The 25,430-nt window shown below is 39.9% G+C and overlaps 1 protein-coding gene across 3 annotated transcripts; it reads left to right on the top strand.

Moving 5' to 3' along the window:
- Positions 1 to 8,489: 8,489 nt before the first annotated feature.
- Positions 8,490 to 25,355, top strand: TMEM220 (transmembrane protein 220). Of its 3 annotated transcripts, none has more exons than XM_079134076.1 (6): positions 8,490 to 8,636; positions 9,342 to 9,371; positions 14,842 to 14,902; positions 17,006 to 17,129; positions 19,211 to 19,270; positions 23,520 to 25,355. In XM_079134076.1, the coding sequence occupies exons 1-6, from the start codon at positions 8,544 to 8,546 to the stop codon at positions 23,653 to 23,655; spliced, it is 504 nt and encodes a 167-aa protein (XP_078990202.1). In that variant the 5' UTR covers positions 8,490 to 8,543; the 3' UTR covers positions 23,656 to 25,355. The 3 variants fall into 3 exon arrangements, with proteins under 3 accessions (XP_078990202.1, XP_078990204.1, XP_078990203.1); XM_079134077.1 differs by lacking the exon at positions 8,490 to 8,636 and adding an exon at positions 9,621 to 9,739; XM_079134078.1 differs by lacking the exon at positions 19,211 to 19,270.
- The last annotated feature ends 75 nt before the right edge of the window (positions 25,356 to 25,430 follow it).

Raw genomic sequence — 25,430 nt, forward strand, 5'->3', positions numbered from 1 at the left:
CCAGTGGCAACAACTGATCTGATGGGTTTCCCCCTGGAGAGCTCTGCCTGTTCTCGAATTTCACGTAAACAGAATCATGTGTGTACTAGTTCAGGTCTGCCTTCTCTAGCTCAGCATAATGTTATTGCGATTCACGAATATAACAGTGTGCTGTTGGTAGGTCATTTTCTTTTGGTGCTAGCATATTCCATTATATGACTATATCATTGTTTACCCACTCTCTTGATTATTAAGAAAATTATTATTTTTTAATGAATTTCTAGTTAAGAGATGCTCCTGACCTTCTATTAAGAATTCTCTTATCAGCTAAAGCAAACGGGGGTCTGAGTCATGGCTCTTAGGAGCCTGGTCTTCGAAATCAGAAAGCTCTGGATTTCTATGCCAGTTTCACTTGTTACTCACTGGGTGACCTGGGGCCAGGTAACTAATTAATGCCCTTTCAATGTCTATCCACTGGGAATAAAAATATCTGGAGATTTCCACACAGCAATGGCACTGTGCAATATGACCATAAGGACTGGGAAACTATTGTGAATGTAATGTCTATCACAGTTTTATAAGAGTATTTCTCTCTAGTTCTGGGTGATTTAAATGTGACCAAGCCTTCTGTACTTTGTCACAACAGGTGAGTTTTCCAGGTGTCTATTTTGGTGAATGTCAAAATAAGAATTTATGGTACCGTTGATTCATTTTGAATCTCACACACACACACACACACACACACACACACACATATATATATATATAAAAGGATGAGAGATGCTTGCCAGGATTAGAGTCAGGACTTTGGGGACTATGTTCAAAATGTTGGTCTTTAACCTCAGAGCTACAGGCAGCCCAAAGGCTGGACTGAAGTTCCGCATGGGAATGCCAGATGGGAGTTGTCTGTGCTGTTGCTGCCAAATCCCTAGCTGTGCCCTGGATCAATTTGTGGAAGGGGGAAAAGAGAAGACAAGAAGATATAGGGAAGCAGACAAGGAGGGAGGGGTGGTTTTAAGCAGAAGTTTGAGACTTATGTCTTAATCGCACCACTGGCTTCAATGTGGATGGAGACTAGGTGGGAGGAAGGCCAGGGTAGGATTGTCTGCTCAGGCTGCCATAACAAAGCCACAGACCTGGCAGCTTTAAAAGCAGACATTTATTTTTTTACAGTTCTGAGAGCTAGAAGTTCAAGATTAAAATGCCTTCAGGGCCCATGTCTGGTGAGGGTTCCCTTCCTGGTTGCCTCCTCCTCAGAGTCTTCTCATACGGTCCTTCCTTCATACTCGGGAGGAGAGAGAAGGATATTTTTGACGTCTCTTCCTTTTCTTATAAGGGAACCCATGACATCAGATTAGGTCCCACACTTAGTGACCTCATTTAATCATAGTTATCTTCTTAAAAACCCATCTCCAAATATTCAACATATGACATCCCCACCTCAACTGCTCAATTCAGTCCGTAACAGGGAGGATGAGGGGACACAGGGAGATTCTACAGCCTAGGAGTCATGATGGTGACTTGGACTAACTGCTGGCAGTAAAGACCTAGGGGCCCTGAGCCACAAAGTATATCAAAATCAAAGGTGGGTTGTCTGGGGCCAGGTGTTGGGGGACGTGTCAAGGACAGCTTCTAGCCTTCTACAATGAGCATAACAGATCCAATAATGGTCCCCCAGAAGATATGTCTGTTTCCTAATCCCTGCAATCTGTGAACATGACCTTATTTATAAAAAGGGTCTTTGAAAATGTAATTAAATTGAGGATCTAGAAATGGGATCATCCTGGATTATCTGGGTGGGTCTGAATCCAGTGATAAGTCTCCTTCTAAGAGACAGAGGATGACCAGACACCATGACAGAGAGAAGGCAAAGAGAGACAGAATGGCTGGAGTGGTGTGACCCCAAGGAGACACTAGAATCTGAAAGACACAAGGCAGGATTCTAACCTAGAGCCTTTGGAAGAAGGGCAGACCTGTTGACGTCTTTACCTTGGAATTCTCAAACCTCCAGAACTGTGAGAAGATCAATCTCTCTAGTTTTAAGCCACCTAATTTGTGGCAATTTGCTAAGGCAACCCAAAGCAACTAATGAAAAAAAGCACTTTTATAGATAATGGTGCCATTCATGGAGAGGGAGACCAGAGGAACCCAGGTTTTGTCAGATAGGAGGAAAAGCAGGAATTAAGATTTAGAAATGTAGAAATTATGGTAGCTTTAGGATGTCAAAGAGATAAAGGGCAGTAGCCGACTTACAATATATATTCGACAATTGATAGCTATTATATAGACTTTTGGAATACTTCTATACTAGAGGATGTTATTATTCCTCACAAGCCTATCTAATTTCCCTGGGATCTTGGGCCAGCAAACAAGTTTTAAGTTCTGCCAACATCACAGCAAAGCTTAGTTTGTTCTTTGCAATACCTCTGTTTGAACATAAAAAAAAAAAAAAAAAAAAAAAATCCCGGTACAAAGTTTTATTTGTACTTCTTCACCTCGGGCTGATAACAACTTTATATCCACCCGGAAAGTCTACATCACAAAAGCTGGGAGGCCAAGGGAAAGCAAAACTGGCCATTCCCTACTTGATTCCCCACCCACAGAACTCCAACCGCAGAAGAAGTGCGCCATCTTGTGGACACATATGATTCCAACAGCCCAGCCCTGAACCAGTAAGTCAAGACTGGAGAGGAAGTGACTTAGGTTACTTAACTTATCTTCCTACCTCCAAATATGGTTTCATTTAACTGATTCTAAAAACAAGGGCATGGGTGAAGAATAATCCTGGTATTTAAAATAGCTGAGAGGTAAGAAAAATCATTTTGAAGCAGACTCTGAGGGATCACCTCTCAGCATTTGCCTAATTGAGACCCTGGTCTACAGAGGACCCCTTAAGTCTCTCCAGTTCATGGAAGGAAAGCAGCTGTTCACTCTCATGGGAGACAGGGTCTGCCCTACTTGCCACTTTCCTAAACCCATAAAAGTCCTCTTCGTGGGCTTGGAGAAGTCTAACTTCAGGCTCACTAATTTCTCCACTAATGTATTTAAAAGTCAGTTTAAGAAAGAAGGGAATTAGGGAGGGATGCAGAAAGGCTGATCAATGCACTTAAAGGCTAAACAGAAGTAAGAAGTTCTAATGTGTCATTGCAAACTAGAGTGAATATAGTGATTTTGTATGTGCAGCTCAAAAAGCCAGAAGTTACTGGGTATTGAAAACAAGGGCACTGTACCACTGAGCCACATTCCCAGTCTTTAAATGGTTTATTTCGAAACAGGTCCTCACCAAGTTGCTGAGGCTGGTCTTGAACTTGCAGTCTTCCTGCCTCAGCCTCCTGAGTCTCTGCAATAACAGGTGTACACCACCAGGCCTGGCTCAAAAACTTAATTTTATCATCAAAGAATGGACCTGTTTTTATTTATCCCCCTGCACTGGATTTATCTCCTCTATATTGCTCATACAAACTTCCTTCTCCCCAGGATCACTGCTTCCCGGCCAGCATCGTATCCTTCCTGGCCAAGTGCCTGGTGGCCAATCCCTACTTCTCCTCTAGGCTCTCCCCTGTATGTCCTCCACACTGCCACCCAGGCATGCCTCCCATCACCCATGGCTCTTTGGTGCGCTCAGGATAATATTGAACTCCTCGCCTGCACCTTTCCAGCCTTGTCTTTCTCCACGTGCACCCCTCGTTCACTGCCCAGGCGTGGTGATCTTCAGAATCTGGGGCTTTCTCACACATGCTTCTCTCTGCCTTGAACACTGGTCCGTGTGGTCTTCACCTACTTTGATCAATGCCCCTTTCAGGGTACACCTGAAAGTCACCTTCTCAGGGGGTTTCTAGAATGCCTCAGAGGTCAGATACCTGGATTAAAGCCCATCCTTTTCCTTACTCACCACCATTGCCTGCTGTGATTGCCCACTTACTTGTGTGACTGGTGCTTAGTCTGTAAGTGCCACAAGGGCAAAACTGTGTCTCCTGCCCTCACCGTCCCATCTTCAGTTATCAGCATAGCACCTGATGCATGGACAGCCCTGACTATTTAGTGATTGGATGGAAAACATCACCCAGTGAGTGCTTCACACCAACGAAGGGCGTAAGGACGGATATACACTCTGCGGAGCGTGCACTGCATTGGACTCTCCGTCCATTGGTACAAGAGGACATTTGAAGAACATTCTTTAAGACAGGTGTCCTTCATTGTCAATCAATATGAGTTAGTTTTAATGCTTTTCAGAATATGAGCTAAAGTCTGCTCCAAGTAGGGCCAGAGACCAGATGAGTTTTGAAGAAGCAAATCAGTCCTTTCTGTGGTGAGGTGTGTCTGATTTAAGCCCAGAAGAGCCCCCTTAGTGGTCCTATTCCAAATCCTTCTCTCCCCCAATGTTTCCCTCATATGGGGTCAGCGAATTGGAGAGAACATGACCTGGTGTGTTGGACAGAGGACAGTATTGGACATAGGCAAGAATTTCTGAGCCCTGTCATCCCTGCTCCCCAAATATGTCACCTTTTGAGTGTCGGCAGTACCCACACTCTGATACCCTTCAGGGAGAGGGTCCACTCACCAATGATGACCCTGCTTCAGACTGTGTCTGCCTCGCCCCACATTCCAGAGTGACTGACAACATCTGGCCAGGGCAGATAATGGACCCTGCTAAGAGGTGAGTGAGGCTGTAGAGAGAAAGGCATGCTGTCAATACACACTGAGAGATACTGCTGGCTCGGTGAGTAGTGTTGTGCAGAGAGTGACACTCCATCCATGCACACTGAGAGATACACACAGCTTGCTGACCAGCAGGTCAGTGCTTTCTCCACACTCTTCAGAACAGCTGGTAGGGAAGCCACATTCTTTGGAACTGGCATTCTAGAATCACAGCCACAGAGGGGCAGAACTTGTGAAGTGTCCCTCAGCTTATATATCAGTCCCATGAGGTTGGCCTGACCACGGACACCCACGTGCAGGTCCCATAAAGTAAAGCATCCTCTGACCTGTGTGGGGATGGACTTGGCCTGCACTTGCTTCCACATAGACATGCCTTTGGACTTCCGCAGCCCACCAATCCTCTCTGCTGACATTCTTTTATACACACGTTTAGACAGTTGTCAGCTCTTCCCCAGTCCCACCATGGCCTCGGGAGGCCATCTCTGTCCTTATGTGAACTTCCTCCTCTGCTCCATCTCTCAGTATTGGATTGATAACACCATTCACAGACAACAAGCAAGTACCTCTTTTTTCCAACTTCTTGGAGGGCAGAAGTCCACTTGCTGCCCAACTACTCTTGGATTCTGACACACAAGCAAGGCTACCTTGCACTGGTGGCTCTGATGGCTTTCATGATACTGCCACTGACCTGGCAACCAGAGAGTGCTCAGCAGGACAAAGGGTGCTTGGTTCCACCCTTTCTGCAGAGGGAAACAACCACCCCACCCCACCCTTGCTGCTGCAGATTAAAGGCAGGGATGCCCACCACTGAGCTACACCCCAGGCCTTCTAATTTTTCATTTTGGTACAGGGTCTTGCTAAACTGCTGAGGCTGACCTTGAACCTGCAATCCTCCTGCCTCAGCCTCCAGAGTCACTGGGATTAGAGGTGTGTACTGCTGCACCCAGCTGGCTTTGATAGACCCTTTTTTCCTTTCAAAACTTCATCATTTCTTCAGTAGAGTAACAAACACTGTCTTTAATAAGGAAAACAAAAGTCCTACTTGAGAAGATCTATTGAGACAGGGTCAATTAAACTTCTCATTACTTCTCACACTGAGCCTTCTTTTCTCTTCCCTATCTGTGCAAAGTCTGGACAAACCTACAGCAGTAAGTTTTAGAGGATTTCAAGCATTGAATACTGACTTAAGTCATCATATTTTGTTGCAAATGACAACAACCCATTCACAGGGACTTGTGTAAAGAAGGGACTTTGTCAGCCCACAAAAGTGAAGAGTTGAAAGGTAGTTTCTGCCTTGACCATAGTTGGATCCAGAACCTCCAGCGAAGACCACTTTGCACACATTCAACAAAAACGAAGTTTCTCCTTAATAGTCCAGGTGGAGTTGCCAGATTTGTTGAATATTTAGGACACGTTTGTACTAAAAAAATTTATTCATTATTGATTTGAAATTCAAATTTAACTAATTGTGCCAGCATTTTTGTCACCTATAACAACATACCTGAGAAAAACAACTTAAAGGAGGAAAGATTAGTTTTGGCTTACAATTTCTGAGTTTTCAGACCACAGTCAACTAGTTCCACTGCGGTGGGCCTCTGGTGAGGTAGAGCATCATGGTGGAAAGGGCCAGGCAGAGCGGTTGCTTACCTCTCCATAGCTGGGAAGCAGAGAGATAGCAGAGAGTCAGGGTTTGAGGGCTCACCCCTAGTGACTTGCTTCTTTAAATAGGCCCCATTCCAATAGTCCATTTAATTGTGAATCAATCAATGGATGGATCCATTGATAAGAGCAGAGCCCTCATGATCCAATCACCTCTCAAACACTGACCTCTGAATAGTACTACATTGGGAACCAAGCCCTCAACACATGAGACTTTGGGGAACATTCCAGATTCAAAGGATAATACTGGGCATCCTGTATTTTATCTGGCAATCCTAAGTCCATTAAAGGTCAATTTGGATTACATTTTGAAATCCAGTCACAGTAGTCAGAAAAATGGGATAGGCCAACTGGTAAATTAGGGCCACTTGCTGAATCCAGGAATGGGGGAAGCAGGGTCAGCCCTATATTTCACAATTATTAATAGAGGGAAGTGGGGTTCTCCCTAATAACCAAGATGCTGATGGCTGATCCTAGAAGGGGAATGAACCCTGCGTAATAAAAAAACAACCAGTGCCCCCTGTGGTGACTGGAAAGTCCCGGAAGATAGTGAAAATTACCACTCTAAGATGGTAATGTGGCACACAAAAGCCTAAAGGCATCTTCATCCCATTCTTTCTCTGTAGGTCTATGATTATTCCCTGTACTAATTTGCTAGGGCTATCATAACAAAGTACCACACATTTGGGGCTTACACAACAGAATTGTTTTTTCTCACTACTAGGCAAGTTAAAAGTCCAAGATCAGGAGTGGGCAGGGCTGGTTTCCCCTGAGACCTGTCTCCTTGATGATATTTTGAGCCTTTTGGGTCTTCCTAAGGTCCTTCCTCTCTGGGTGTCTGGGTCCCACTCTCCTCTTCTTATAGGGACACCAGTTCATAAAGAGTAGGGTCTACTCTGGTGATTTTCTTTTAATCTCTTCAGGAGGGTGGTTAGAGTTCAGCATATGAATTTGAAAGGTGATTCAATTCAGCCCATAACACTCCCTCTCTCCTTTGCTCTTTTCATATAAGAAACAGGACAGTGAGGATGAGTGTGGCTTGTCCTCAGTCCCAGGGTTGATTGGTGGTGGAAGTAGTAGTGGAGTTTCATGGAACTCCAAGCAGAGATAGGATCTGCTGTCCCCACCACACTCTGCTAATGTGAGTCCCCACTGACTATGCCAGTCACCAAGCTCCCCTTCCTGAACAGCACACTGCAAATCCACCTTTGTCCCAGCAGCTAGCACAAGGCCAGACATCCAGCAGATGATGCTCTTGATATTTTTTGAAAGGGATGAAACGGAAAAGAAAAAAAAAAAAAAAATTCTCCTAAACAGTTTTAAGAGATTTAAAAGGGAAGGAGGACAGGCACACAAACTCATGATTCGAAGAGAGAAAGATTCTTTAGAACACAAAAATGATGAGGCCTATGGATGTGTAAATGAGCTCAGGAAGAACTAATCAGAAGGGCAAATTACAAAACAGAAAAAGACTAAAACAAGTGAGGGGAGAACAGTGAATATTTCAGTGTCTTTCGTTCATAAGGAATTCACGAACAACGCCTGTCGGAAATTTTGTTGGTTTTGATGGTGGGAGAGAATTGTAAATATGTATAATATGTAAATACCTCTTATAATAAAAGCTCATGAAGATAAATGAGGCTGTCTGCGGTAAAGATGTGAGCCGTATAAGATGTTAATATAACTGTCGTCATTCTAGAAATTACCATAATGCTTACAGAACTTTGAAAAAATGCACAAATACCAGAAAACACATACACAGGCCTCTCGGCCTCTCTTTTTAGCTTTTACTTTTTTTTTTTTTTTTTTTTTCCTCCTTTTTTAACTTAAAACATTTTTTTAATGGGAGAAAGGTAGCCTTAACGTCGGTGAATGCACAGTTGGGGAGTTAGATCTATATAGATTCAAGTATGATCTCTTTCCTCCACGAGCGGCGCGACCTTGGCAAGTCACCCAGGCCTTCTGGGACTCGCTTTCCCCATCTGTGAAATGGAGGCAGGACACCTCGACACGTCTGGGATGGACAGGATGGGACAGCAGATAAAGGCTAGGATCCCGCTCTTTCTCTAGCCGGCGCACGCCAATCAGCCGCCCCACCCGGCGCCAAAACCAAGTCTGGGGCGGGGCACCGGGACCGGGGCGGGGCGGGAAGGGGAGGGGCACCTAGATCCGGACAGGGAGGGGAAGGGAGGGGCTGGGCGACCGCCGCGGCGGAAGGGAGGACAGGGCCGCCCACCTCCCGAGCGATGGCGCCTGCGCAGGGGCGCGGGGCGCGCACCCTGTGGAGAGCCTGCAACTGGCTCATGGCAGCCTTCTTCGCGCTGGCTGCTCTCGTGCAGGTCAGGCGGGCGCTGGGTGGCGGGGAACAGGACCTGCTGGGCTCCGCGCTCCGCCCCGAGGCCCGACCGCAGTGCTGACCCACCAGCCCGCAGAGTCGCAGGGCTGATCAGTTTGGAGGGAGGACAGGAATTGAGATCGAGGCTTGGGGAGCCCCAGGGTCTCCCCACCAATGACGCGAATGTGTTTACATGTGCAAGCCACACACCTGAGAGCCTGACTTGTTCAAATGCTGGAAGGTGCTGGGTCAGTGCATGTCACTTTGAAAGGGACCTCAGAGAAGCTGCCCTAGCACCTTTCTAAACATTCAGCGTGGGGGCGTCTGAACAGGATCCAAGGGCTGGGAAGAGCAAGCAGAACAAAATCCTTTACAGCGTCTTGAAATCTGCTTTCGGATCCCCTTTCTGAAGGGAATAGTTTGCCTCATTTCTTGAGACTGGAGGATCCTTTAAAGCACCCATTCTAGGTTTGGTATGTCCTCTTCAGAGTTCCTGTGCAGTTTCTTTCACCAAATGCGTGGCTGTGTGTTAACACCTGCTTTGTTCAGCCAGAAACCCCTTCAGCCATCCTGATCTGCTAGATCATATTTTGTACCGTTGGCGCCTTATCCCAGCATCAGTCTTTTAGCAGTTGAATAAAGGAGCTGACCAAACAGGAATAGGACAGGACAGTATGACTACTAACATGGTCCGTGTTTCACATTCTAGGTCAATGATCCAGACGCAGAACTGTGGGTGGTGAGTATGAGCTGCTTTCAAAATTTTCCTCCATTCAACAGGATAGTGTAGGCTGCACAAACTGGCTCACACAGTCTTATCTCTTTGTCTCTCTCTGTTTCATTTACTTTAAAACTTAGAAATCAAAACCTTTGTAAAGCTCTTTTTCCCAATTATTTTTTAGTGGGAGGAGTGTGAAGGCACTCTTCCCAAATTTCTAAATAACTCTCCATGTCCTTTGAAAGTGAAGACGAAATCTTTATTTTCCAGCCATGCCAAAAGCACAGAGAACCAAGCAGCTCTCTGCAACCCTTGACCCTGATTGGAGGCAGGAACACACTTACAAGGCACAAAGAGAGGAGGGCAAGAGAAGCAATCATAATCATAAGGTACATTTCATACAAATGGAAAGTTACAGAAAAAGAGTCATATAGTCATATTGTCTGAGAAATTACATTCTCAGAAAAACAATCTTGCATTAGTCTGGTAGAGCTAGGGTGTTGTGGTCAGGGTGCAAGTAGGCGAGGGTAGAGGTGTTAGCTTCTATGAGAGTGGGCTCATGTGGAAGAGAGGAGCAATTTCACACAGGGTGAGGTGTCTGAACAAAATGGGGTAAGTCTGGGCTAATTTTTCAAATTAGATTCAGGAAAATCAGTGTGATAATGTATCGTGTGTGTGTGTGTGTGTGTGTGTGTGTGTGTGTGTGTGAGAGAGAGAGAGAGAGAAAGAGAGAGAGAGATGTGGTGGGGGTGAAGAATTCCAAACTCTGGGGACAAAGGTCTCTTCCACATCACCTTAATTATACTGGGCCTAATAACAGTACAACTATATGTCATATACTGAGTGCCTACAGTGTTCCAGTCACTTTCCATGCATTATTGCTAACTTTAATGACCTTTATGACAACCATCTAGAGGGTGTGTGTAGATTACATGAAAATACTTGAGAATCCACAGATGTTTAGTATCCTGGGGCTAGGGGTAGGGATGATCCTAAAACCAATTTTCCATGGATACCCAGGGACAACTGTATTCCCTTTGAATAGATGGCCTGAGGACCCTATTCTTGAGTGCCTAGATTGAACCTCACAGTATCAATTAAACTAACTGTTCTTTGTGAGTTACCATCCAGAAACTCTAGCAAGCATTGGACTGGGAAATGACAGGCTTTAGTTCTGTGGTTCTGCTAATTGAGTGAATTACTTTTATAGAAATTAATTAAAACCCACAAAACCAGTATTCATTTAACCAGTGCTCCTGAATTGTACTGTTGGGAAGACAGGGAGATCATCTCTTACATTTCCTGAAACATCTGAATTTTGCCTGGTGTCTTTCAGTACAGAAACACAAAGCTGTAGAATATCACCAAGGAAATGGTTCTTAGATTTCAGAATAATGTTGACCATGGGAACTGTATGTAAAATTCTAGTCAGTTCTCTTTTAGTGCAGTAGAGAACCACCTTCTGATATTGCCTATAATCCAGTTTCACACGCCCCTGAATCAAATCATCTCTTCCTCAGCACTTTGGCCCATATCCTGAGTTCTAAATATCACTTCCCAGCAGACAAGTGTCAGATATCCAATGTAATGTTGAATTTCTGAAAGATAGCAAGATACATCTGCCTGTATATCATACTACTCCTCAAATATGCCCAAAGATTTTGGGTCCCACCCAAAATCTTTTCCTCCCAAACTCATTCCTCCTCCTGACTTAGTCATTTCTACCAGCAGGACCATTCATTGAGTCATCCTTAACATCTCTATGTTTCTTACCCACTGCCTTTGAAATCCCCTGAACAAACTAAAATAAAAAGCAATTCAACAAAACAATAACCCAGGTCCAATTGCTTACGTGTATAATGCCTGTACATTTTATCTTTCACTTCAAGTTTAGGATACATAATATGAAAAACAAATTCCATGTCTCTACAGAACTCCTCTGTCATTCCCAGTTCAGCCCTCCATTACTTCCTCTATGGGTATTTTATTTATTTTTATTTTTTGGCAGTACCAGGGATTGAACCTGGGGCCTTGCACATGCTGGGCAAGTGCTCTACCACTGAGTTACATCCCTAGCCCCATTACCTCTATGGACCCCTGGAATGACTTCCCAACTCTTCTGTTTGCTTCTAATCTTTTCTATTCCTAGAATACCTCCTGTATGTCACTGTCTGCTTCAAGAACTTTTTTCATTTCCCAGTCTAAGTTAAAACTTCCCCATTTGGATTTGAGGTTCATCATAGTATGGCTCAACCCACCCTCCAAGCATGGTCCACCAATGATAGTTACTGTGTCTTGACCCTAGAATTCCTGTATGTCATATTCTACCCAATCTTCAAGGACTACCTTCAAATGCTGTTTCATCTGACAAGATCTGTCGCCTGCCTGTAGGTTCTGACCATTCTTCCTTTGCACCCTATTGCAACACCAACACATTCAGTTTTGCTTAACAGTTGGTTTCATGCATGCCAGCTCCCAGGAGGACAAGGACAGTTCTTTCTTGTCCTTGAGAGCCTGTAGACAACCTAATATAGAGCCTCCCTCATAGAAATTCCTCCTTCATTGACCCTTGAATGGATGAGAAAATAAATAGATGCACAGATGAATAAATAGTAGGCCACTGTACCTTGGGGGCTGGTACTGCATCCAATTCATTTCCATGTTCCATAGGATGGAAAATCTGATTAGAATATCTCACTTAAGAAGTCCAGAGGTAGCTGTTTAATGATCAAAAGTTTCATCAAGGGCCTGGACTTTCTCTTTCTTCTCTGCCATCCTCATGTTTATAGAATGGCTGCTGTAACTCCAAACATCTCATCCCAAGAAAATTTTATCCCAAGTAAGAAGAAGCCAAGAAGAGCAAAATAAGCTTTCCTCCTGTGCTTTTGTCACCTTTATGAGAGAAAAATGTTTCCCAAGTCCCTCTGGCAGTTTGTACATACCAGTTTGGCATATTTTCAGGGTTCCATTTTGATTGTGCAGCATCCATACATATTGGTTGCTAAATGCTTTTCGTATATCATCAGCCTTGCCCCTGGAAGACGTCTCCTTGCATTCATTGCTGGAACATGAACACTACTAGCTTTAAAAGAAACTGGGAAAACATTTTTTTGTAGGGACAGGTGAACAAGGGAGAGTGGTAGTAGGAATAACTGCCATGGTCCTTAATGACTATGTGTTGAATTAAACTAATGAATTAAACAAATGAATAGTGTGATACCCTTCATTTAAAAAAAAATTCACCAAGAACATAAAAGACCATTTCAAGTGGGTTCTACTGAGCTCATGATTACTTTTATGATGCAGTTTTAACTTGTATGCTAGAAACAATTATTTTCAGTCTTTCTGCCCTTTATATTTTCCATCTAATTCAAGACAGAGAAAAGCGTCTAAATAACAATTAATGTGTCACAATTGCTGTGAGAAACTGTTATTTAAAGGACTGTTTTGTTCATTTTTTAAAATTATTTATTTATTTTAATTAAAAATCATAAATTTACATAGGGCAATATTGTTTGATTCATTCTGTTATTTTTTCCCTTCCCCCCCACCCCTCCCACCCCTCTTTTCCCTCTATACAGTCCTTCCTTCCTCCATTCTTACCACCCTCCTTATCCCTAACCCTAAACCTAACCCTAACCCTAACGCTAACCCCTCCTACCCCCCTTATATGTCCTCATCCACTTATCAGCAAGATCATTTGTCCTTTAGTTTTTTGAGATTGGCTTATCTCACTTAGCATGATATCCTCCAATTTCATCCATTTGCCTGCAAATGCCATAATTTTATCATTCTTCATGGCGGAGTAATATTCCATTGTATATATATGCCACAGTTTCTTTATCCATTCATCAACTGAAGGGCATCTAGGTTGGTTCCACAATCTGGCTATAGTGAATTGAGCAGCTATGAACATTGATGTGGCTGTATCTCTGTAGTGTGCTGATTTTAAGTCCTTTGGGTATAGGCCAAGGAGTGGGATAGCTGGGTCAAATGGTGGTTCCATTCCAAGCTTTCTGAGGAATCTCCATACTGCTTTCCAGAGTGGTTGCACTAATTTGCAACCCCACCAGCAATGTATGAGTGTACCTTTTTCCCCACATCCTTGCCAACACCTATTGTTGCTTGTGTTCAACATCTCTAGTAATAAGAGAAATGCAAATCAAAACTACCCTAAGATTTCATCTCACCCCAATTAGAATGTTCATATTTTTACATACACAGAAATAAGGTTTTAGACTATTTTATCTATTTATGACAGATATCCAATGCATTGAATGCACTTTTAAAAAATCTCTGCCAAACATAATGTTCATATTTATCTTTCTCTCCCTCTGTCTGTCTGCTGTTTCTGTACCTGTAGCTATCATGCAGTTTTCTGCTAGGGGAAAACTAACCCCGTACCTCTCTAAGTGTGGTCCTTGGCACAACAGCAGTAGCACCCATGTGAACTTGTTAGAATAGCAGGATCTTGGACCCTCTTCCAAACCTCCAGAATTAGAATCTGTAAGAAGATCTCCAAGTGATTCCTATGCACATTTAAGTTTGGAAAGTGCTGGTCTAACCCTAAGTAGCATGATCCTCCACCTGTAAGAGATTACCTGACTTGCAAATGTCACTATTAGCTGATATTTCAGTAAACAATTATTACAGCTAGGTAGGAAAGATGGACACAGGGTCTGTAATCCAAATGTTCTCTCTGCCCAAGGATAAGACAGACACTTTTATAATGAAAGCGGATCACTTAAAATGTACAGTTCTCACAACTTCCAAATCAAGTAAAGGTTTGACATAAGCATTGCAATTGATGTGGGTAAGCAACTACTTTTCTGGGAAAGTTCCCATGCTTCTTATAAGCCTACCTTCCCTACTTTCTCTCTGCCTGTGACATAAATACACAGGAGTAAGTTTGGCCGGAGTCTGCTTGCTACAAATTAGGCTTGGGAACAGGGCTTCTTCAGGGCCAGTCTTCTAATTTCCAAACTTAGCTGTTTCCAAAAGAACTTGATCTTAGCGTTGGATACATCTGATCCATACATTGTCAGAATATTTGAAGTGGTCTCACAGAGATGGCATATTAGTCAAACCCAGTATGACCATGTAGCCAATCCAGCTGCTCCTGCCCTACTTGTCAAAGAACATTGTCTTTTATGCAAGTGGAGAAGGTCATCTGGGCATCAAAATTTCTTGAAAGACACTGGGAAGTCAGCATATCTTAAGACCCAAATTTTATGCTCAGTGATAGAGCTCAGTCATCTTCTAGCTCTATCACTGAGCATAAAATTTATTTCCAGGAATAGCTGATGGTCTAGGAAGAAAGTAGGCAAAATTACAACCTAACATGGAATCAGGTTATACATGTAATGCATACTGAAACCTAGAGGTAATAACTGATGATTTCATCTTTTTTTTTTTAATTCCTGGATACCTCTGAGTGTCTCATATATTGGGCATACTTCTTAACTCATATATTTGCTCTTTTTGCTAACAGGTGGTCTATGCTATACCTGCAATACTGACCCTGCTTGTTGGAGTCAACCCTCTTGTCACAGGTACAGCTACTGGATTCTGAATAGAAATTCAGCAAATCAGATTTTCTTATAACAGTGAGAGTCTAACTGCTAAACTCCCAGGAGAAAAACAGGACTATCTAGGGATTTCTTCTCATTTCTGATAACAAGAGGGGCTAATGCTGATCGAGTTCATCCTTACCAGTCGTAGGAAAACTTCACAAGGACTTGACATTTTAAGCTATTCTTTATCAAGTTGGACTGAAGACTTCTTAGGCTAACATGGAATAGTGGTTATGTAGGTTAGCCCATAAGAGAGAAAGATTGCAGTCACTGCATCGATTTCTTAAGCCACCAAACTAGTGTAAAACCAGCATTAATCTAAGTGCTTCTTTTGTGTTCTCATATACAGTGGCAATCAATGTCTATTATGTATTTATTATTTACAATCCTTTGTGAACTCATTTTATTTACAAGTTCTTTGTAGGGTAACACCACATCCATTAATCATTTTCTTAATTTGAATTTATTTAAAATCTATACATATAAAGTGTCACTTATGTATAAATTGTTTATAATGTGCATCACAAATCTCTACAGGTTTCATTTCTAACTTCCTTATATACTGTAGCAATGTATTGCACATTTTTGTTTCCTCCTACCACACCCCTTAAAAGTAGGTTCATTTTTTATGCACCTTTGCTTAAGCCTAAATACATACAAGTCTTAACCATTGAGGTTGCTATACCAAAAATATCATAGACTAGGCAGTTAATAAGCAACAGAAGTTTATTTTCCCAGCTGTGGAGGCTAGGAAGTCCAAGATTAAGGCACCAGCAAATTTGAAATTGGGTGAAATGGTAGAAGGGACAAAGAAATCTTCTAAGATCTGTTTTTATAAGGGCACAAATCCCATTCATGAAAGCTCTACCTTTATGAACTGATTACCTCCCAAAGGTCCCATCTCCTAATACTATCACCTTAAGGTTTAGGGTTCCAACATATGAATTTGAGGGAGACATGAATATTCAGTCCATAATAATATGGCCAGGCAAATGGAAGGTACTTAATGGTTGCTGAATGAAAGAATGACTGTAAAGAAGAACTTTGTCATATATTTATTCTGTAACTGGTTTCTTAGATTCCTTATACACGTATAAAGGGGGTTATATATGTAAAAACTTCACTTAAAATAACTGGTTTGTATTGCCTGTAGACTACCTAACTCAATGCTGGTCAAAATATAGCCATTTCACCTTTCATGATTCTAAAAAACTCTCAACAGACCTTAAGTTGCAGTTTTATACTATAAAATAGTATCTCATAATGCAAAAAAAAAAAAAAATGTTTTTTTAATTGTTTTTTTAAAACAGCTTCTAACTAGTAGGACTTGGAAGTTCTCAGAGACCGTAGAATAAAGACTAATGATTACCATGTTGAAAATTCTAACTCCCTGTATGCTCCAGACTACTCCTAAAGGCCCTTAGATCTGTGTCTATGTCTTTAAAATGAATTGGTGGGGGCTCCTTTAGTTATAAGCCAGAAGGTGCTTATAACTCCCAGGTGCTGTGAACTAGGAAGAAACATACTGGTAGTTTATTGGAAAGGCTTCAGGTGGTGCTGGCTTCAAGCACTGGTGGACTCAGAACTTCGCTCCATCTCTCATTCTACCATCTGCAGCTCTGACTTCACTCCTGGGCTCCACTTGGTAGTTCTGCAGTTCCCAGATCACATCATCATGATGCTACATCCAAACAGACGAGATGCTCTGTTTTTTCACCCTACTAACGTCTCAGAATCATGTTATTGGCCCTGATTTGTCATCTGTTTGTCCTGAGCCAAATCACTGTGGCTAAGGGAATGAATGGTTTGATTGATCTAGTTAAGGTCCAGTTTGCTGGCACACATGGACTAGAAGTGTAAGAAGGATGGATCCCCAAAGAAAGTAAAGGTAGGCATCATAGGAAGGAGAGATGCTAGGCAACCAAACCAGAAAAGTCCATTGATGTTTACAATTAATGCTCTAACTCATGTTGTCCCTCAAAAAGTGAGGTGTGTTTTTTTTTTTTTTTTCCTGAATGCCTATCTTGAAAGCAGATTATGATAGTACAAACACCAACACATCATCAAGATATGTATTTTTAGGTAACTTTATTTGGAAGAGTGTCTCTGCAATCCACATGTTGTTTTGCCTGGTGTGGGCTGTCGGCTTGGCGTACTACTTCTTACTTCACACACAACACAACATCTTACATGAAGAGGAAGGCAGGTGAGCAGGGACTTTGCTCTTTGGAGGGGTGGAGTAGAACTGAGAAATCTTTTATTCCTTTACAATACTACCTTATCTATGCACAATGGTGACTTAATTCCACCAACTATACCATAAGGAGCAGAGAAGGTATCATATCTTCTACAAGCTAGTGGAACTGAGGAAGTGGTGGAGCCAGGATTCAAACCCAGCCTATCAGACTCCATGGTCACCATTACCCACAGTCATTACCTGTTCCATTATATTACTGTCAGGCAGTTGACCTTGACCTCCTTGTAAAGAGCAGGGGCACTATACAATAACACTCAGTCTAATCTAATAAGGTGAAAACTCTTGGTATTCTGACTTGGATCTGGTTAAGTCAAAATCATGTCACAGTTGTCATCAGCCACCGCAGAGGACAGTATTTTAAGTCAGCCTCTACTGGTCTTGCCCTGGTATGTCTTGTGTCATGTCTTCCCTCTGTCATGACCATTTGTTCCTATTTTATCAACTCCTCTCCTTCACTTCCTTCAACCCTTGACTCCCAGTCATATTAAGAGCCCCTTTATTTTCTTCTCTACACTCTGTTGGCATCTGCCAACACCAACCTTTAGAGACCTGTAAGGCATCACTGACAAGGTGTTGCTTTGCCATGGTAACTTTATTTAGGATCTCATACTGGAAAACTGGAGAGCCAATCCAGCTCTCCAGTAAACCAAATGGGTTAAATTGCTTCCAACTTGAAGCCCAGGAGTTAGGGGTAAACTCAAGGTGGGGCTTTCAATGTACCATGGCTGAATGATTGTTTTTTTATTCTTTGTAAAAAGTATATGCTTATATATATATATGTACATATATATGAAGCATATATCCACCCCAAAATTATTAGTCTGATTCATTCTACAACTCATTCCTTTTCCCTAAGAAGTAACCCAATCTCCTGCATTATGTATTTAAATCATGCATTGTCTTGAACTCATCCTGCCTAACACTGAAGGCTCTAAAACATGTAAAATTAATGATTGATCAAATCTCAGATTGTTTTCTGGATTGTACTGTCCTTCCAGTAACCTACAATAAGAATCTCAGTGTTCAATAGCCAGACTGTGGAACCAACCTAGATGCCCTTCAATTGATGAGTGGATAAAGAAACTGTGGTATATATATACTATGGAATATTACTCAGCCATAAAGAATGATAAAATTATGACATTTGCAGGCAAATGGATGAAATTGGAGAATATCATGCTAAGTGAGATAAGCCAATCTCAAAAAGCCAAAGGACGAATGATATCGCTAATAAGTGGAGGTTGACACATAATGAGGGGGAGGGAAGGGTTAGAGTTAGGGCTAGGGAGGGGGGCAAGTATAGAGGAAGGAACTACTGTATAGAGGGTAAAGAGGGGTGGGAGGGGTGGGGGGAAGGGAAAAAAATAACAGAATGAATCAAACAACATTGCTCTATGTAAATTTATGATTACACAAATGGTATGCCTTTACGCCATGTACAAACAGAGAAACAACATGTATCCCATTTGTTTACAATAAAAAAAAAAAAAAAGAAAAAAAAAAAAAAAAAAAAAAAAAAGAATCTCAGTGTTTTGTTGTTGTTTGTTTGGTACTGGGGATTGAACCCGGGGGCACTTACCACTGAGCTACACCCCTAGTCTTTTTTCTTTTTATTATGAGACAGGTTCTCTCTAAATTGCTTAGGGCCTTGCTAAGTTGCTGAAGCTGGTTTGAACTTGTGATCCTCCTGCCTCAGCCTCCTGAATCACTGGGAATATACATATAAGCCATTATACCTGGCTGAGTGGGTTTTCGGATACTTAATTATGAGGATACACTTAAAAGTTAGGGGACAGTCCTGGATCTCATACCTGCCTCTTTCGATGAACCATATCTTCATATAGGCTTTAAAGTCTGAAGAAAAGTAGTTTATGATTCATGACCATACTTGAAAATACCCCATAGATGCTATATATCTTGAGGGAAAGTTGCCCAATCAGAACGCACTATCAAGTGGTCAGAAGAGAATGTGATAATATGTTTCTCACTTGTAGCCACTTCAAAAATTTGAAATGTATGCTATTTTATAGGGAGCTGTCTGGTCTGGTGATAATCACAGCATGGATGAGCCTCTGCCACAGTTCATCACAGTAAGTTTTCAAGTCATTAAAATCAGATATCCCCATGATTGATAAAACCAGGTAGTGAGTGAAACTTCACAAATCATGAAAACAGGAATCTTCTGAAAGAGATCGCTCCTTTTCCTCAGGGAAGCTAATAATAGTTGATTCAAATGTTCATGATCATCCATATGTTCATGAAAACCATAGTTTCCTATGTAGCCCAGTTGCCAGCCTAAAGAGCATTCTTTAAGAAGGAAAATGACCTCTGAAGGAAGCTTGGAGATTCAGGAAAGAATTAAGAGCAAATAAAGTGTAAATGTGTTGGAATATATAAGTGAATATTAACATAAAACAATAATAATGATGTTTTGTGGAGTTTAAGTATATAGAATAAAAATATGTGGCACCAGCAGTATCTATATTGGAAAGGGATAAATGGAGCTAAGTGTTCTAAGGACCTTGGACTGTCTAGGAAGAGGTAAAAACAAATTTACATGGGACTCTGATTAGTCAATTATTCATGTTTTACTCTTTAAGGTAACCAATAAAAGAACAGAAAATGAATATACAAGGAAGAAAAAGACAGGAGGAAAAAAGCTAATGGGAAGGAAGTATATGTTAAGACAGAGACAGATAAAATATATCAGAAATCACGTTAAATGTAAATGTACCAAATATTTCAATTAAAAGTCAAAAATTCTCAAGGTGTGTAAAAGGATTAAAAACCCAACTCTATACTACTTACAAAAGACGACCATTAAATATGCAAAAAAAGAATATTAAAAGTCAAAAGGTAGAAGAAATGCCAAGTGCAATCCCAGCAACTTGGGAAACTGAAGCAGGAGACTCAAATTTGAACTCAGCTTTGGCAAACTAGTGAGACCCCATCACAAAATAAAAAATAAAAAAGGGATGGGGATGTAGTTCAGTGGTAGAGCACACCAGGGTTTTAAGATGCCAAAGCACTTTTTAATAACAAAAGCTTCCATTCATCAAGAAACTATAACAATTGTAACTTTGTATACACCTAATAATATAGGCTCAGAATAGAGACAAGGAAAGTTGACAGAACTTCTCTCTTTAAAAGAGAAAAAATGAAAATTCTGCCTTTATCTTGAGAAATATCAACATGTTTCTTTTAGTCACTAAGAGAACAAGTAGACAAAAATCAGTGAAGGTACACATTTTAATAACCCAATAAGAAACTCAACCTAATTGATATAAACAGAACACCTAAGAATGGCAGAACTTATTTTCTTTTCATGTGTACACATTGAATTTTTTTTTTGAAAAACGTTACATTTCAGCCATAAAGTGAGAACACTTCATTCCAAAATTTGTGGGATACAGCTAAAAATCATGCTTACAAGGAAATTAGTAGATGATGGTGCACACCTGTAATCCCAGTGACTCAAGAGGCTGAGGCCGGAGATTCCAAGTTCAAAGCTAGCCTGAGTAACTTAGCAAAATCCTGTCTCAAAAATTAAAATAAAATAAAATAAAATAAAAAGGTGCTCAGTGGTTAAGCACCCCTGGGTCCAATCCCTGGTACCAAAAAGATAAGAAGAAAAAACATTCAAGGATGACTGGAAAGTCACTAAGCTAAGTTTCCAAAAAATTAGGAATTCTCCAGTTCTTTCCAGTAAAGAAAATAAAGCAAGTAAGTAGAGTATACGATCATGCACACCTGTAATCCTAGCAGTTCAGGAGGCTGAGACAGGAGGATCACAAGTTTGAGGCCAGCCTCAGCAATTTGGCAAGACCCTAAGCAACTTAACAAGACCCTGTCTCAAAATACAAAATACAGAGTACTGCCATTGTAGCTCAGTGGTAAAATGGTCCTGAATTAAATCTCCAATTCACCCCCCACACCTGCAAAGAAAGTAAGCAAGTTAAACCCAAATAAAAAAGAAGGTAAACATAAAAGGAGAAAACAATTAAATGAAAATTTGACCTAAAAAAGAGAATTAACAAGGCCAAATCCATGGATTCTCTAAAATGATTCATAACATTGATCAGTCCTGGCAAGACTAAAAAGGAAAATAAAATTAAAAAGTAAGAGGAGGCACAAATAACAAATATCAGGGATGAAAGAGAGAACAGTATGACGTATCTAACATATTTTTAAACTTATAAGAGGATATAATGAACAACCTTATGCCAATAAATTTGAAAATAAAGATTAAGTAAACACATTTCTTTAAAATACAATTGACCAAAACTTTTACAGAAGAAATACAAGTCCTATAACTATTAAATAAATTGAATACATAATTTATATTTTTTCTAAAAGAAAACTCTAGACCTAGATGGCATAGCTGGAGAAATCTAACATTTTAAGGAGAAACAATGCCCACAATCAACAAAGACTTCCAGAAAAAGGAAAAGAAGAAATACTTTCCATCTCATTTTATGAGAAACTAGTAACCTTGGTACCAAAATTTGCCAAGAATATTAAAAGACAAAGAAAATTTTATAGTAATCATTTTAGTCAGCTATTTCACTGCTGTGACTAAATGATCTGACCAGCATAATTATAGAGGAAGAAAAGTTTATTTGAGGACTCAGTTTCAGAGGCCTTAGGCCATAGGAGGCTGGCTCCATTCCTCAGGGTTTGGGGGGAGGCTGAACATCATGGCAGGAGAGGGTTGTGAAGCAGGCAGCTTACATCACGGTGATCAGGAAGCAGAGAAAGACTCCACATGTCAGATACAAAAAAAAAAAAAAAATATATATATATATATATATAGATATATATATATATCTATATATATATATCTCCCAAAGTCACACCCTAATTCTTACCTCCTCCAGTCACATCCTTCTTGCCTCCAATTACCACTCAGTGAATCCCATCAGATATTTCTCCTCTGAACCTTCTTGCATTGTCGCACACATGAGCTTTGAGGGGGATGCAAACATCCAAACCATAATAGTAATCCTACTCATGGTCATGACCACCCATGGAAAAATCCTGAAAAAAATTAATAAACCAAATCCTACAATATAGAACCCAACCACCACATTGGCTTTATTCTAGGAATTATAATTAACACTACAAAATCTACCAATGTTTTCTACATTATCAGAGTAAGAAAGTGAAATATCTTGAATGATACAGAAAGAGCATTTGATAAAATCCAATGTTCATTCATGATAAAAGCTCTCAGAATACAGGCTGAGAAGGGAAATTAATCTGATAAAGGGTATCTACACCAAAGTATGATAGTTAATGAACAGTTGAGAACTTTTCCTCTGAAGTCAAGAATGAGATAAGTTCGTTATTGCAACTTCTCAATGCTGCTCTAGCTATTGTAGCCAATACAATGAGGCAAGAAAAGGAAATAAAAGGCTAAAGGACTGGAAACAAGCTTTTGATTATTTGTTGGTGACATTACTGCATATAAAGAAAATAAAAAAGATCTAAAAGATTATTAAAATTAGTAAGTGAGTTTAGCATAATGCCAGGTTGCTAAGTCAGTATACAAAAATAAACTATATTTTCATCAGCAAAGTAGAAGAAGGTGGTAAAAATGAATAGTTACTACTTATAAGAAGATCAAAATAATAAACTTCCTAGTAATAAATTTAGGAGAGATATACAAAAACATTGCATATAAAATTATAAAGAAAACCTGAATAACTAGAGGGATAAACTACTACCAGCAAAAGGATAAATAAATAAACTAATGCAACAGAGTAGAATCTAGACACAGATCCATACATATGTAGACCCTTGACTTATGGCAAAGGTGGTATTGCAGGGTAGCCAGGAATGCATAAATAAATAATGCTTGGACCATGTATGAAATTCCAGTATGGGAAAAAATGAAACAACTCTTATCTCACAGCTTTCATAAAAATCAATTACAAGTGGGTTATAGATATAATGTAAAGAAACAAAACAAAACTTCTAGAGAAGATAACAATAACTTCAAGACCTTTCTAGAGAAGATAACAGTATCTTTCAGAGAAATACTTCTTAAGCAGGACAAAAAAAAATCATTATAAAAAGATCAATTTCAACATTGTCTAATTAATTAATGTTCTTCAAAAGAAATCATTGAGTGGAAGAACAAGATATTTCGAACATATATAAACAAGGATTTGGATTAAGTATATATAAAGAATTTATACAAATGAGTGAATTATAATTTTAAATTTTGAGAAGACCAATTAAAATGTAACTTTAATCAATTCAATCTTTATACTTGTTTCCCAAACAATTCATAATTCTTTTTGATTTTTTTAATAATAATTTTTTGTATCTTTGTAGGAATCCAGTTGGTGGAAGAATTCAATTGGTTGTTGCCATTGCAATTGCTCTTCTCCCACTTATCTCATGGGTCTACATATATATAAACAAGGAAATACGGTCTTCCTGGCCAACTCACTGCAAGACAGTAATTTAAATGAATTCAGGAATTGTTTTTTAAATAAGAATTTTCAACTTTATTTTATAAACATTGGGGTAACAGGATAATTTCCAAGTCACTTCAGGTAATTTGTGCTAATATTGAAGATGATGTTTAAAAAAGTCTTAAGAACTTTCTAAGATTGCTCACAGTACAAGATTGGATGAGATAGTAAGAATGGGGTCTGACATTCTCCAGACGCCTTTTGTGAAAGGTGTTCTGCCATAATATAGTGAAAAGGCACTAGAGCAAAAGTTATGAACCATGAGTTCTTCAGGCACCATGATACATGCTTGTGGTCCCAGCTACTAAGGAGGCTGAGGCAGGAGGATTACTAGAGCCCAGGAGTTTGAGGCCAGCCTGGGCAACACAGCAAGATCCTATTCCTCCAAAAAACTAATAAAAATAAATTCAGTATCTATATGATCTGGGCAAATATATAAATCTCCTGATGGATATTTTCTTATCTATAAAATAGAATTAATACATGATAGAGCCCTACTTATACATCAAGCTGGATAATATGAGCGCATTCTGAAAATCTGAAGTATTTACAGATTACAAAGGGCTACACATGGGTAAAATAGAGGGGAGCAGAGTTTGGGTAATATATTGAAGTAGAGGTAGGTTCAGGAGAGGCCTATAGCTCTGAACTAATCACAATATAGTGAACTGGTACAGTGGCATGAAATAAATGAGGACTCTATAGGAAACAAGTGAACAGAAATACCTTGAAAAGAAAAGGAAGTTGAGGATAAAAATGGAATTTGGGACCTACCAAGATGAAAACAGGATATTAATTATTCATAATTACTCACTGTTCTAAATGAAAAATTCATACTACTTTTGAAAAAGAATGTTCAAAGTAATCCTAAGGAGAAGGTTTTAGAGCTACACTCTCTAACATGGCAGCCACTAGCCCCATGTTGCTACTGAGCATTTCAGATGCAACTAGGGTGACCAAGAAAGTAAATTTCTAATTTTTTTCCACTGCCATTTTACTTTAAAAATTGATATTCAATTATTAGAAAACTGTGAAAAGTTTTTAGACAACTTGGGCATATGAATCTTTTTCAACTATCAATTTGATATCTAAATGAGATCAAGCATTCCCAACCAATATTTAGTGTCCAAATGGATAGGCTGTAAGTGTAAAGTACACACTAGATTTTAAAGATATTGTGCAAGAGAATGTAAAATATTTTTTATATTGATTGGCATCAAAACGATAGTATTTTATGACATACTGAGTTAAATAAAATATATTAATTTTACTTTTTAAAATGTATCCATACTATGATTTAAATTATGTGATTCACCTTGTATTTCAGTTGGACAGTGCTATGAATATCAGGATGACAACGTTTTAGCTTATGCTAGCATCAAATTTGGATTTCATCTGAGTAGTCAGATAGTTTTGTAAGATTTAGGAAATAAGTCACTCAAAAAGAATTAGTTGGAAGAATTAGTACGTATGAGTCAGGAAAACAAAATTGAGTCTGATAGTCTATTGTCTTAAATAAAATAGTAAGTATTCTATAAATATTTGTTAAAAGAGATAGGCGATTTTTTTGTTTGTTTTTGACCCAATGACCACTAAACAAATTCTCCATCAAGGAAAAATTAATCTAGTTAGTATTAAAGCAGCTAACGGATAATTTATTTTAAAGGTCAATAAAATACATATAATACATTGAGTTTTACAGTGTGTATTTAGCTCACCTTATTTATGTCTTTTTTTTAACTTTCTTTCTAATAAGCTATTAAAACCA

This window comes from Sciurus vulgaris (assembly GCF_902686455.1).
Source record: "Sciurus vulgaris genome assembly, chromosome: 3".
Taxonomy (NCBI): Eukaryota; Metazoa; Chordata; class Mammalia; order Rodentia; family Sciuridae; genus Sciurus; species Sciurus vulgaris.

What these genes read in the sequence shown, in the direction of transcription:
- TMEM220 (XM_079134076.1), top strand. Translation starts at nt 8,544, where the DNA reads ATGGCGCCTGCGCAGGGGCGCGGGGCGCGCACCCTGTGGAGAGCCTGC. An exon ending in CGCTGGCTGCTCTCGTGCAG is followed by an intron (nt 8,637 to 9,341) that starts GTCAGGCGGGCG and finishes TTCACATTCTAG; the next exon opens with GTCAATGATCCAGACGCAGA. An exon ending in TTACATGAAGAGGAAGGCAG is followed by an intron (nt 17,130 to 19,210) that starts GTGAGCAGGGAC and finishes GCTATTTTATAG; the next exon opens with GGAGCTGTCTGGTCTGGTGA.